Source organism: Gymnoscopelus braueri (genome assembly GCF_963280865.1).
Source record: "Gymnoscopelus braueri genome assembly, chromosome: 12".
Lineage (NCBI taxonomy): Eukaryota > Metazoa > Chordata > Actinopteri > Myctophiformes > Myctophidae > Gymnoscopelus > Gymnoscopelus braueri.
In genome coordinates this window covers 27,333,939-27,347,916 of record NC_137614.1, presented here as the reverse complement: position 1 = coordinate 27,347,916, position 13,978 = coordinate 27,333,939, and the positions used below count along the sequence as shown (strand labels likewise).

Genomic DNA, 13,978 nt, shown 5'->3' with positions numbered 1-13,978 from the left:
GTGTGTGTATATATTTATGCTGATTGTTTGCATCCAAACTCCTGTGTGCGTTGTTTTCTTTCTTTCTTTCTTTTTTTTAGAAAAGGTAGTGAATATTTTAGAAAAATAAAAAATTAAACAAAGAACCAAAAAACACAATCAGTACAGACAGAAAAATAAAACGACAATTGACAGCAATAGTAAATTTGACCAGAAGTTATATATAGTATAATAACTTTTTTTTTAGAAGCAGACATGCAGTTTTGCTATCATGCTATTATGCTTAAATATGCAGGTGGACTAATTAAATGAAGGAAGAATAAATGAAGCTGCCTTATTGTACCTCTCTATAGCTGTGCATTTACTTAAATATAACAACATTTAACAAAGTTAAACATTTATACAAAGTTTAGATCATATCGAACATGAAAGACTGTTTTATCCATTTGTGAGTTGGCTCTTCAAGTGCAGCCCAACATCAAGGGAGATTATAATATTCCCTTCTGAAGGAAACCGAGATCCTTTAATACTATGTGGAACAGTGAAAATCGATCCCACCCTGTGAGGCCCTTCTGTGTTCAACAGTGTCTTTTGGTGTATTTCTATGTTTCCTTTTGGTGTGTTCTGTGTGTTTAGTTTTTCTATTTGCTAGGCATTAGACTATACAGTAGGTATTTAGGTTGTTAGTTAGGCTTAAAGGAGGAGTTCACCCAAAAAATGACTTATTTTCTATCTATAGATGGGTTTCCCGTTTGTAAACATTGAGGATGATGCGCGCGCAGTGGAGGGAAGAGCCTGTAGAGGGCGCTATTACCCGCAGCATCTCTGGCCACTGTACATTGATAAAATAAATGGTCTTCACCGGGTTTAATGAAAGTAGATTAAATGATGCAGTTTGTAATATCTTCTTTACTCAATAAAAATGATTTGTCGGAAGTTGGATCTGTCTGTATATAATAGCAGCATTATGCCTATTCTGCCTATAATAGCAGCATTATGCCTATCTAAATCCCGAAAATAACAATAGAGTGAATGGCACTTCCGGGTCGTTCTACCTCCCGCATGCGCAGAATGCACACTCTGCTCTGTGATGACGTCGCGCGGAAACCCATCTATTACACACCCCATGAAGCCTTGATTTCATGGATTTATTTTTGTTTTTGTGGCATCCCTAAGACAATAATTTGATGACCGTGTGTATTTCCGGTAGGAGACACAAATAATCTACTTTGTGTCTCCTACCGGATACATTAGCCGGTAGGAGACGGGAATCAAATTATTAGCTTAAGAATGCGACAAAAACAAAAAAGAATCCATGGATTCAAGGCTTCATAGGGTATGCAATTGATAGAAAATAAGTCATTTTTTGGGTGAACTCCTCCTTTAAGTTAGGTTTGGTATTTGTATTCTTCATTTGTAGGCAGTTGTGTATTTGTATGTGGGACTACGGATATAAATTAGCTTCTAGCTACATCCGGCATATTTACATGAAATCATGTGTATTGACTGAAATGTTCATCAATATGCACTGTCCCGGAAATAAATAAATAAAGTAAAGTAAAGTAAGGTAAAGTAAAGTGCAGGGAGAAGACTCATAGGCACACTCTCAAAAATGTACACAGCAACAACACAGCAAAATGGACCCATGTGGGTCAATTTCTACACTGTCAGAGTTCTGAACTTGGCTGTGTATCGCAAATTCAGGAACTTGCTGACCTCTTGGGCCATTCTCAGAGCCTGCTTTGCACTCTCATGGGTCGGCTGACATCAGTCAGCTACATGCTGAGTCCATACAGCGATACTGACCTGTTGGGGGGCAGAAATACACATGAAACAATATTTGTAACTAATAACAAAAAATAGATGTTGTCACTGTCAGGCATAAACGTATATATTATACTATAACTTATACTATTATAGTATGTCCAAATAACATTTTTTTTGTAGCATCAATAGCTGATCTACAAGCTCACAGCGTGTTGTCAGTCATTTAATTTGGATATTTCAGAGTCATTTATTTTGGATGTTTTTGAAAGAAAGAGAGAGAGAAAACGACAGGACGTGGGATAAACCCACGTTTGCAACTACTTTCGCCTGCGCACTTCACCGGGTATGGACTAGTATATATATATATAGTTATATTAATATAGTTATATAGTGATATATATATATAGTTATATATATAGTTTTATATATATAGTTTTATATATATAGTTTTATATATATAGTTTTATATATATATATATAATTTATGTAATCAGAATGTTAATTTTTTTATGTTCACCTATAATGGCATGTCCAAAATAGGGATGCCAGGTTGAAAGTGGTTAAGTCTCTATGTGGTTCTATAACTATTTAAACAATAAAAAGTATTAACAAGAGCTTGTGACTAAATAATACAAAATTGTTATTCCTGAAAAGTAACGGTTTTGGACATACAACAAGGTTTCCGCACGACAACGATGATGCCTACAGTATGTCATTATGTGCGATCCGTGGAAGCAGAAATTCACACTGTACCTACTGTAGTAAAACGATTCTTTCCATGTGAGCCGCGTCGAGCTTTCACATAACAGCGCACACACCAATCTTGGTCTCCATCTTTTTGCCATAGCTGAAAACAACGGAGAGAAAGATTATGTCTTCCATCACTTGTTCTGTAGTCAAGAGTGGTGAGAGGACAAACGTTAGAAGAACCCGTGAGTTGATACGAACCCGTTGAGGTTAGCTGGCTCAGAGTGGTAGTTGTGCTTGACCTGCTCCGTTTTAGTGGTAGGCACGTGGTGTGGCTCAACCTGACTGTGACTGGTCTTCAGGGGATGGAAGTGGCTCTTCAGGTCAGGAGAGCTGGGGGGCAGGGCCAGGGATACGTGATTTGTCTCTGGCACGTTCCCATTGATTTCCTCTGCCTCTGTGTCAAACCTGGGGTTGGAAGGGCCTACTGAATGCGCCAGCTGCAGTTTCTTCATGTGGTTAATGGCCACAGTGGCATGGAAGGCTTGCTGGGAAACACACAGAGCCAACAAGGTGTGAGAGAGTGACATATAATTTGCCAAGTAATCAGAATTGTTGTTCCATTTTCACGTTTAGTCTTTGATGAAATGATAACGGGGTGATTTATGTAATTGTGCATTCTGTACAGAGACAATTATTCTGCTATTAAGTGCAGGACCTCAAAAGAGCAACCAGGGCACCTGCCTTTAAGACTAACCTTCCACTTTGACTTTGCAAAGTTCTTCTGGATCTGAACACTGACAGAATGATAAATATCCTGGCTCCTTGCTGTCTTTCCCATGATCCTGAAAAAAGAAAAAGAGAAAGGAACATGGTATTTAGAATTCCAGGTAGACATATCTTCAATCAGTCCCACATGTCGTCTTAAGCATTTCTGGCATAACACAGAATAATACAAAAATATCTGATAACAGACTCTCACCAAGGGTGTCTGAGTGCCTGCTCAGTGGTGTAGCGCATGTGGGGATGCTTCTGCATCATGTTCCGTATGAAATCTTTAGCTACATGCAGGAAAAAAGAAACAGCCATCATGGTCAGGACAGTGCTCTGTAAAGAAGAACCCATTTGTCTAGTATGTTCAGTGTCTGTTGTGTTTACCAGATACTGAGATGTCATCCCAGTAGGGAGAATCAAACTCATACTGCGCCTTCATGATCCTCGCAAAGAGCTGAGACTCTGCTTCCTCGTAAAAGGGAGGATATCCACAGAGCCTGCAAACAACATGGTGCGTGAGTTTCAAGTTTTGGAGCAATAGTGCAATTGTAAAAATCACCTAAGAGTCTAGAAGTAAGTAACCTGGATTCAAATGGCTTATCTTATACTGTATGCTAAATGCTCACTAGATGGTGCTACAACTCAATCAAAACGTTACCATCACATTGAACATGACTTATATTAGACTATAATTTGACAACATTACATCTGTATATAAAGACAAAGCATGGTTTGCAAAACAGAAGGATACTTACAGAATATAGGTGATAACTCCAATAGACCAGCAGTCTACTGCCTTGCTGTAGGGTTTCTGTGCCAACACCTCAGGGGCTGAAAGTTAGAAGACACTCTTGTGAGCAGAAACTTTGCAAATACAATTTCAATCATTTCAACATCCACCCATGTCCTCTGATGTCAAAGCTACTGTGGCAAGGTTATTATACTGTAGTTATAGCTTACTAAAGCTGCACTGTGTAACTTTCCTCTTCTACCCCTGATTTCAACTTGGTTTCCTGCGCAAGTCCTGAATTGTTTACCATTGAGCTAGAAGAGCCTGCCTGCACGCTCAATCTTGACCATCAGGTCCAAATTCGTGTCAGGTGGTCTCGGAGTCACCATGAGACATGACCTTTGACACGATTTAAATGTCTCAATAGAAGAGCAGGGAGACAAAATTACAACCACTCCAATTGAATAAGTTATATTGTATTAACTAACATACTCTACCATACAGATTGGACAAAATTACATTTATTCATTAAAAAAAGTTACGTCGTGCCGCTTTAACTTAAGCAAATTAAATAATGAACTAAATGTAATAAAATAAAATACAAATAACAAATTGAAATTATATTGTGTGTTCACAAAACTAATAAACAAACTAAAATCATAGAGAAAATGTCCTTAGTTTTCGTCTTTGTCAATTTCATTCATATGTACGAATACTATTTTGGTTGGAAGTGAAATCTATCTTGTAATTTCTTTGCTGTGCCAGTTTTATCTGTTAATAATTATGGCTTGATGTTTTGTTGAGTTTTTATTACACAATACTTTTTCTGACTTTCCCCTGACAATAAAGAACTCATTTAAATGAATACACTATAAATGTTTAACTAATAAAAAGTAAACAAAAAAAACCAAAATACAAATAATGAAAAATGCAAAACTATAATAACCTTGCACACCGGTCGAGTATCACAGAGCACGATGCATAATAAATGATGTTTTCTGTGCTTTAGTCTGTATTATCTTACCGTGTCCCCCCTCCATGTGTCTTAGGTGTCCTTGACCCATTTTACGTCCCCCATATCCAGCCATACATCATTCATACTGACACTGGCCATATTTTCTTACCCACATATCCTGGCGTGCCGCAGGCTGTTGACATGACATGATGTTCACCGCTTTCTAGTATCTTGGACAGGCCAAAGTCACTGATCATGATCTTGGAGTTCTTGTCCTGGTTGTAGTAAAGGAGGTTCTCTGGCTGCACAGAGACAACGAGATAGTCCAGGTGTTGATACTTTCCGCCCGAAAAGTTGTCAATGTGTGACTTCTTGTTTACAATTTTAACAGTTTACAAATTTAACCAAATGTAATTCCATTTGTCTACTCTCAGAGTTAAATAAACACTGACATGAGAATTTTACTTTATATTATTTTGACCATGTCTTACCTTGAGGTCACGGTGCACTATTCCCATTTGGTGCAGGTAGTTGACAGCCTGCAGTACCTGTTCAATGACCCTGCTCGCATCCTTCTCTGAGTACGTCCCACGTTCCAGAATGCGATCAAACAGCTCACCACCTGTAACACTGCCGGTATCCAACGCCGAACAACAAAAATATCAAAACATGTCACAGACAAGTTAATAACATTAATGCACTTTAGCCACATTAACCCTGGCTTCCCTATTTTGGGCATGTCATTGCAGGCGATTACATTTTCTTTTTTTTTCGAGACGTGTTGTAAGCTTGTAGGTCAGCTGTTTTCGCAATTCATTGTATGACAAAGATTATAGGGCTTAAAGCTACTATGTGACTTTAAATGTCAGCACTTGTACAGGGGACCCGGTTTGAATCTTGGGTAAGACATGAAAGTTACAGAGTGCAGCTTTAAGTAGTTAACCTGAGTTTATATGACATGAATTTATACATTTGGAAGATTCCCTTTGAGGGTTATGAAGCACTGCCATTTTACCTTTACTTTAAAGAGAGGTCAAAAGTTGCAAACTCACAGCTGCATGACAAGATAATAATGAGTCCGACTTTCATAAAAATCCTCCAGTCCCACCACATTCTCGTGGTTGATCCTGTTGGAAAGAATAGTATGTTAGCTTTCATCACAGAATTAACATATTTTCAGGGAATTATCTCATGTCTTCATAATGTGTACTGTTAGTGAACACAGAATATGAAATGAAGCTGAATGATAGGCTCATCACAAATGGAGGAATCATTACTTTCTCAACACAGCAATCTCATTGTCCAGATTGAAGTCCGTCTTCTGCTTCCTCTTCATACATTTCATGGCAAACATCTTCCCTGTCTTCCTCTCCTTCACCAGGTAAACTTCAGAAAAGGCCCCCCTGTTAATTATAACACAGAATGAGTTACTGGCACCAGAGTGTTTAATGCCACATCACAGAAAGAGGAAACAGGTCTTGTCTCCAACAAAAAAGGAATGAGACATTTTTACCACTCTGTATGACAGTGGCGTACGTGTGCTGGAAATAGACGATCTACAAGCTCACAGTGGTCTTGTAGATTTCCCAAGCACGACACCATCACATGAGTGAATATAAATTACGCATTAGGATATGGGCATGTTGAATCGGAGTCATCCGGTCTGCCATTAACATTTCAGTACATGTCAGTGGGAGTTTGGTCCATTAAGCCCAGAGTTTACTCATTATTATATGAAATAACGCTTAACCCTGTTGCTTATCTCTGTCGCTCAATTAATTTGTTGTTAAGCAACAGAGATAAGTAGACGTATGTGTTTCTGTGTAAGTTTCAAATGAATAATTAGTCATTATGAGCATATGGTCTAGTATAATCGAATAACAGAGATGCCGAAGAAAAGACTCCTGCACGCTATCTTCTTCACTTGCAAATAAAAACATTTATAGGACCAAATAAATGTTTTTATTTGCACGTGAAGAAGATAGTGTGCGGGAGTCTTTTCTTCTGCATTAGTCAACCCATGGCCATCTCTGATGCACAGGTTGATCTGTGGGTGTGCAAAAGTTCTGCTCTTTTATGAATCGTATAAGATCTCACAAGACGGCTCCAATACCTGGAGCTTATTATTCGGCTCTGTTATTTATGTTCACTTGCTGCTATCTTCAGCTCTGTCTGGGAATAGTTGTTCCACCAGGTGGATTAGGCCCTTAATCCCTTATGCACAGGAAACTGTGGCAAGCAGCGGGCTCCAGGTATGAAGCTTAGGTGCAGAGCAGGTGAAAGACCAAGCCCCTTATCTTTAGGCTTGGTCACAGACAGGAGTCAAGGATTCAGAGACTGATATGAAGTACTGTAGTCTGTCCTACTGTAGACCACTGTACATAGATAGACACATACCAGTAGATGCAAATTGTGAACTAGGCAAAAGAATGCTGAGGGAGACTTTCCTAACTTAAAGAAATAAAAAATGCTATTTAACGTTGGCTGATTGATTCTAGTGCCACTGGAACGCGTTTTAATCTTGAAACAAAGGCAGTGTGAACTTGTTTGATCTGTTTTATTTCCCAATTGTCATAGTTCTGCCTTCATGCTAATGAGTAAAGGGCTTAAGTGGATGTCATTCAGGATGCTGAAGGTAACGTTAAAGCTTGTCACACGTTGCCAAGCATGTCCAAAATAGATTTTGACGAGTAGATGAAGAAAAAGCAGCCCCCCAAAAGCAACATCACAGCACTTCATCTCCTTGCTCAACCGATGTCTCCATGGTTACTAAAAATGCATTTCCTTCGGAGGCTCTCCTTGATATTAATTGTGATTCTCAAGAGAAATTCAAATGAGCAATCAAACAACGACAGGGAACGCTAGGCACTGCCTTCTTTGCTTTGCAGATTGAAGGAGAGACGAGGCCTCATGAATCATGGATGTGCTACGATGAGTGAATAACTTTCCAACAGCGTAGGAAAAAACAAAGAAAGAGGATAATAGTGGATGGCATAAACCAACATCCAACCTCTTTCAATCTGGCGGCCCTATTTTGGGCATGTCATAATAGGCTAAGTTCTTCAAACATTTTCAAACGTAAAATAAATAAATACACTATAATAATAATCTGTATTCTCAAAAATAGCAGATCTACCGTACATGCTCATATTGCACTGCATTGCTTGTAGATTAGCTAGTTTCATCGTATCACATATCGTATCACATACATGAATAGAGAATAGAGGGCTTAAATGGTCAACGGAGACGGCTAGGGAATAAATGTAGCCACCATTGCGGGGGAAACATTTTGGACGATGTTGCAGTTGATGAAGCCCTGTGGGAACAGCTGTATTTTGGCTCCTATGCACAGTCCTCTCCAGCCTCTCTGGATCACAGTAATGGAACATACTGTATAAGAGGAAAAATATAAATAAACTGTACATTGGGGAGTGAGAAAAAAAGAACTGTTACATTCTAGAGATCACTTCTCAGGTATAGTAAGTGATATTTGTTTTAGTATAAGTAACACATAAGTGTTAATAGCTTTATGTTCCGATAGTAATCATTACTGTAGAGTGGTTGTTCAGTAACAGTGGTCTCCCCATCTCTCCAGCTCTTTAGTAAATAGGAAATACCTTTTCAGGTTGATACCAATTTGATCCAACTAGAGGTTCGGGCGGCGTACCTACGTTGCACCGCCGATCTGACCGCTATGTTTGAGTCATAGTTACAGGGGCATTGTCAGAGTACCCGTTTGTCTGTGTCCCTTTTGTGCCCATATATGGAGATGTCTGTATCTGTCTGTCTACCTGTGTCCCTTAAATGCCCATATATGGAGATCTCTGTATCTGTCAGACCTTGTCCCTTTCATGCCCATATATAGAGATCCCTGATGTCATCAGTATATGCACATATATTGGCATACCCATATATGGGCATATCGGTTGGATCGGCAGTTCTTGACATCCGGATCTCCATATACACACGCACCATATATACATCCATATATATATACACGCACCCCCTTGAGTCCTTGCCAATGCGCGCGCCGAGTTTGAAGTCGGTCGGTCCCATATATCAGTGTGCTCCTTCCCTTTAAAGACCTTTCTATCCACTTTCTATCCACTTAGCTGTTCTGTCTGCTAAATGATCCTTTGTGAGTAGTCTGCCTCCAGCTGTATGGGAACACTGTACAGTAGCTCCATCACCCAAACAACTCAAAACATCTGGGAGAACACTGCTCAACAAATTAAAGACAAATGATGGTTTGAATTTCTTGTGATTACTATAATTTCAGTCCAGACTCGCAACCATATTATGTACTATAGCAGTGATTCCATATATTTGTTATCTAACATTTGTATCTATCATCTCCTATTCTAATGCCCTTACACAGGCTCTCTAAGATCTAGCTCAAGAATGGTTGAAAAACATTCACAACTCATTATGATGTGATAGGCCAGTGCAGGATTTGACAAACCTACAGTGCAGCTCATACATAGTAGGCATAGTGCGGTAAGAGTCCATTTGGGTCTGTTGTTTAACCACATTAGCCCTGGCGTCACTATTTTGGGCATGTTATCATAGGTGACATTTTTCAACCTTTTGAAAGTGGTTAAGGAGTGGTTAAGGAGATCAGTAGTTGACGTCAAAATGTAGTTCACCTCCCTTTCCGGAAAAAAATTATTTGGACATTGGAATGAGCATGTATTGCGCTTTACTCTTCTATTTGATAAGGAGAGCAGTGCAAAATACTTTGAGTTGGAATTTCATTATCAGCTACAGCTGATCTTTTTGTAAATGATCAGCTTAAGCTGTTCGTCCCACCAGACACCATCAGGACAAATGAGACCGATGACCGATCAGGGTATCTTGTGTCTTAAGGCTTCAGTAAAGTACATCTCCACATGTCAATCCAATCAAACCAATAATCTGTACTCTAACTCAGCCATGTGCAACAGTACAATCAGGCCATGTCAATACTAGTGTACCACTGTATGACAGATTCCAAGCACGACGGTGGCTGTGACAGTTCTTTGAGCAAGATGAGGCTGAATACTTACGATCCCAACTCCTCCATGAAGTCAAATACTTCCTGGATGTTCACAGTGTTCTTCCACACACAGTCAGCTTCCTTACGACCCATGTCTGCTTCAACAGGGATTTCTGTCACAAGGAGAGAACCAGATGACCCATCACAACATTGTGTCTCACAAAAGGCCTAATGGCACATCAGGCAGGAAACTGGCCTTGCTAACGTTTATCTAATAGGCCTACTAACCTTAAAGATAATCTAAACATAGTTGTAGAAGATAAAATGAAAAGAAATGCAAGTGCCTTTGTTCTCCTCTCTTCCCAAGAGGATAATGTTCTGAAAATGAACAGTTATTAAATTATAGTTATATATATTACATATCAAAATGTGCATCTTGAATATATAGCAAAAATACTGTAAAGCACTGTTCTGATTATTATGCAGCAATAGCCAATGCTTAAGTCATAGCTTAAAAATATAAATAAAATCTGTACCAAATGTGCAAACAAGAGCTGTTTCATATAACTGCAGCAACGCATAGCCTACTGTAAAATAATTTGATGCTGGGCAAAAAACTGAAGGTCCCATCAGCTAAATGGGTTTGAGGGATTCGAATTACACTCAGTATATGAAAGCCTATAGTTTCCTAACCTGTTTTGTCCTTATATAAGGGATTTGTAACTTTTGATCTGGATACCTGATCTTGAAGAGTAAATAGCCTAACGACTAATACCATAAAATAATCAGCTATAAATCAATCAGCTTACGGTTAGTCTTTTAAACATCACTTTTTGTGCTATAGCCTCCTAGACAAACAACTCAATGAGAAACAGAACAGAACATACTCCCTTTGGAACTGATCAGTTTAATCTGACGTGCTGTCTTTTAATGAGATGCATTCCAAACATATCCATATCAACAGAAACATTCAGCGGGAAGCTGCATAGCCGAGAGACACAAGCCAAACAAATCCAGCTAGATAGTGAGTAAAACCACAAGCAATTCAATTACTTGAACACAAGCTGTAGGTTCTGCTTACTGACAGAATAATAATAATATACTGTAGCTACAACCTGCATAAGCCCTCTCAGTCTCTGTGCTGTGCACCCCAAAGTGTGCACCCCAGGTGAAGATATCCGACTCAGCAGGGGAGGGATGACAGGTGGCAGGTGTCAACGATGCAGACTACAGTTATCATTGGGTCTGACAACAGACCCTTGAGAACAATAGACTTTTAGTCTGTGGAATTGCATTGCTCAATGCTAGGCAATGTTCAGCTTTGATTTCTTGTCAGCTACTGATTCAGATTGGCAATCTCACAGCTGCTGTGCCTTTCTTTACATCACAGTAGCCAGGATTGACAAGTCAGTATTATCCATTAGGCTATTTGAAGTGGTGATAACAGGGAACATGAAAATGGGCATTGAGGCAAGCAAGCAATTAACAAAGTAAGTAAGTAAGTAATAATAATAACTGTATTTGTATAGCAACTTTCATACATAAGAAGTGCTTCACATTAAAATAATAAATAATAGGATGCCAGAAAAAAACACAATTGGGTAAAGAGAAACATAACTAAACAGTATAGTGAAAGCTAGAAGAGCAAGTCAAAGTAGGGCAGAATAATACAAATTAACCAAAATAAAAAATAAAAATAAAGTAGGCCTAAGTAAGTTTGTTGGTTGGTTGCAGGCAGCATCCTTGGAAAAAAACACTGCGGCAAGAATGCGAATGTTCGCTCAGATCAGCCTATGCCTATTCTACATGCAGTCTATCATTTTAGACAACAATCTCAGAATTGAATAATCAAAATGTAGATAAACTGGTGGGATGCTGAATGCTGACGTGCATGCACCCGGGATATCCGAATAATCCGAAAGTAATTTGGACCAAATGATAGGAAAAAAATGTGTCCAAACAGCAGTTCTACAAGTTACTACACTGAAAAAGTAAAATGTTGTATTAATCACAGGCTGGTGTAGTTCTGAATGACAGAATCCATTGTCCTAGTAGGCTAGTGATACACTACTGTAAAGATATCTTACCTAGCGCTGTATGAGGTGTGTGCTGACTCCTGCCAAACGCGTGGAGGTGTGGACCATCGATCAGTCTGGACTCGAGGACTGGTTGAGCAGCGTTGCCAGGTTTTGCGAGAGAAACAAGCAACCAGGTCTGAAACAAGCCCCAAAGAAGCAAGCCCTTCGCCATTTAAACATAATACGTTACAAGCTCACATGCCACGCGTTGTGAGCTTGTAGATCTGCTATTTTAAAAAAAAATCACACCCTGTGTGAAGTGGGCGGTGTCTTGCTAGCTAATCACAATACTGAATGGAGTCAACCAATCATGTACAATAAATAAATACATTTATTGAAACACTCTTTATGAAGGTCATGAAAGTCATATTCCGATGGAAGTGATGGAAGAAACCATAACTTAAAAAAAACAAATGTATTGTTTTTTTTTAAGTTATGGTTTCTTATATAGGGCTATGCACATGTGTCATGTGACACTGGCCAATCACAGTCCTGAATAGACTGTGATTGGCCAATCACGGTGCAGGGTTAGGCGGGGTAATTTTTTGGCCAATCACAGCGCAGGATTTGCTGTACAAATATCCAAACCTCACATATAGGGGCGGTTTCACCGCCCAAAAATAATCTTTAAATAAAATGTGGAATATTTGGAATATTTTTTAAACATTTTATCAACACAAATCTTGTTTGGGGGTCCCTCCCTGGCATACAATATTTCAGATGGGGGTCCGCAGACAAATACATATTAATTTGGGCGTCCTTTTCATATTAATTTGGGCGTTCTCGTTTGAGAACCACTGGTTTAAACAACATTTGGAAACAAGCCCAAAAAAACGCAAAACGCAAGCGGCAACTATCAATATTTACAAGCAACTTAACAGAAAAAGAAGCCCAAGGTCACTTATAATAAGCGGACATGGCAACCCTGGCTGGACCGTGTCAGAGTAATTTAGAAAGAGAGTAATGACAGTAGCGTCGACTCCCATTGTAAGAATGGAATGCGGAAGTGCTCTGTCTACGTCAATGAGATAGTTCCAATGTTTGGAACTATAGCCCATAGAGGCCCGCTTTGCGGCGAGATCAAAGCGTGTCGTTACTCTATTTTCTACACTCTGGACCGTGTGAACGACGCAGGAGGATCTGTGGGAGAACATCATGGATAGAGCGCCGAGGGGCGGGGCTGACTGACAACAGGTGCTGCCCTTTCTTTACACAGGATCGTCAAAATCAGTCATCCAGATTATAGGCTATTCCACGTGTCGGTAACTGCAGGGAACATGAAAATGAATGAACACCAAGGCAATAAATAAATAAATACATGATGATGATGATGATGATGATGATGATGATGATGTACTTTTATTAAAGACATGCGAATAACAGTACATGGAAGTACAAAATCACAATACAAGGTCTACTAAACTGGAAGACTCATTAAGCACTAAGCTTGTTTAAGATGAGAACCCCATGCACACAAATCATGATGACAAGAGACAGACAGATATACACACTACTATACAGAATGTCATACAATCAGCTTACAGGTTACTGGTATGAAGAGTGAAAAAATATATACAAAAGAAGAAAATGAAAAAAGGGGTACCTGCAAGGATGCAGCAAATGAATATCAATAGCTGGACCAGTTCTTGACGTTGTCATGGATACTGCTGGCTGGTTCATAATATTGTTATAAAGGAGTGCGCTAAAGCTCTTCTGCTCAATTCATGAACAGAACAGGCACAATGAAATAACTAAATTATTTGAATAAATAAATAAATCACCATGCTTTTAATGGCAAAATTGATGGTAGATTCAGACAATAGACTTTGATCGTAAGACGTTTCTACAGGATGTAGCCTACATGTGCTTTTTTTGTGCTTAATAGGATTTTACACCGAAAAAGAAAAAAGTGAGCTCGTCTGTTATGGTAAATCAGCATCTGAAACTCCACAGGTTCTCAGCTTGGTTGCTATACCTTTATTGCTTAAAACAAAAACGTCCTGGCTTTTAATATTTTTAATATTATTATTAAG

The 13,978-nt window shown here is 39.0% G+C and overlaps 1 protein-coding gene across 2 annotated transcripts; it reads right to left on the bottom strand.

The window, feature by feature from the left end:
* Positions 1-1,368: 1,368 nt before the first annotated feature.
* camk1gb (calcium/calmodulin-dependent protein kinase IGb) lies at positions 1,369-12,022 on the bottom strand. Of its 2 annotated transcripts, none has more exons than XM_080444242.1 (13): positions 11,955-12,022; positions 9,938-10,040; positions 6,170-6,295; positions 5,945-6,019; positions 5,384-5,522; positions 5,062-5,194; positions 3,963-4,038; positions 3,592-3,704; positions 3,416-3,494; positions 3,191-3,278; positions 2,695-2,981; positions 2,500-2,593; positions 1,369-1,780 (listed from the first exon to the last, which is right to left on the bottom strand). In XM_080444242.1, exons 2-12 carry the CDS (start codon positions 10,018-10,020, stop codon positions 2,545-2,547), a joined length of 1,248 nt encoding a protein of 415 aa, XP_080300368.1. In that variant the 5' UTR covers positions 10,021-10,040; positions 11,955-12,022; the 3' UTR covers positions 1,369-1,780; positions 2,500-2,544. The 2 variants fall into 2 exon arrangements, with proteins under 2 accessions (XP_080300368.1, XP_080300369.1); XM_080444243.1 differs by having other exon boundaries at positions 1,369-1,785; positions 2,504-2,593.
* Positions 12,023-13,978: the final 1,956 nt, after the last annotated feature.

What these genes read in the sequence shown, in the direction of transcription:
- camk1gb (XM_080444242.1), bottom strand. Translation starts at nt 10,020, where the DNA reads ATGGGTCGTAAGGAAGCTGACTGTGTGTGGAAGAACACTGTGAACATC. An exon ending in GAGATTGCTGTGTTGAGAAA is followed by an intron (nt 6,020 to 6,169) that starts GTAATGATTCCT and finishes TCTTTCCAACAG; the next exon opens with GATCAACCACGAGAATGTGG. An exon ending in GGATGACATCTCAGTATCTG is followed by an intron (nt 3,495 to 3,591) that starts GTAAACACAACA and finishes TCCTGCATGTAG; the next exon opens with CTAAAGATTTCATACGGAAC.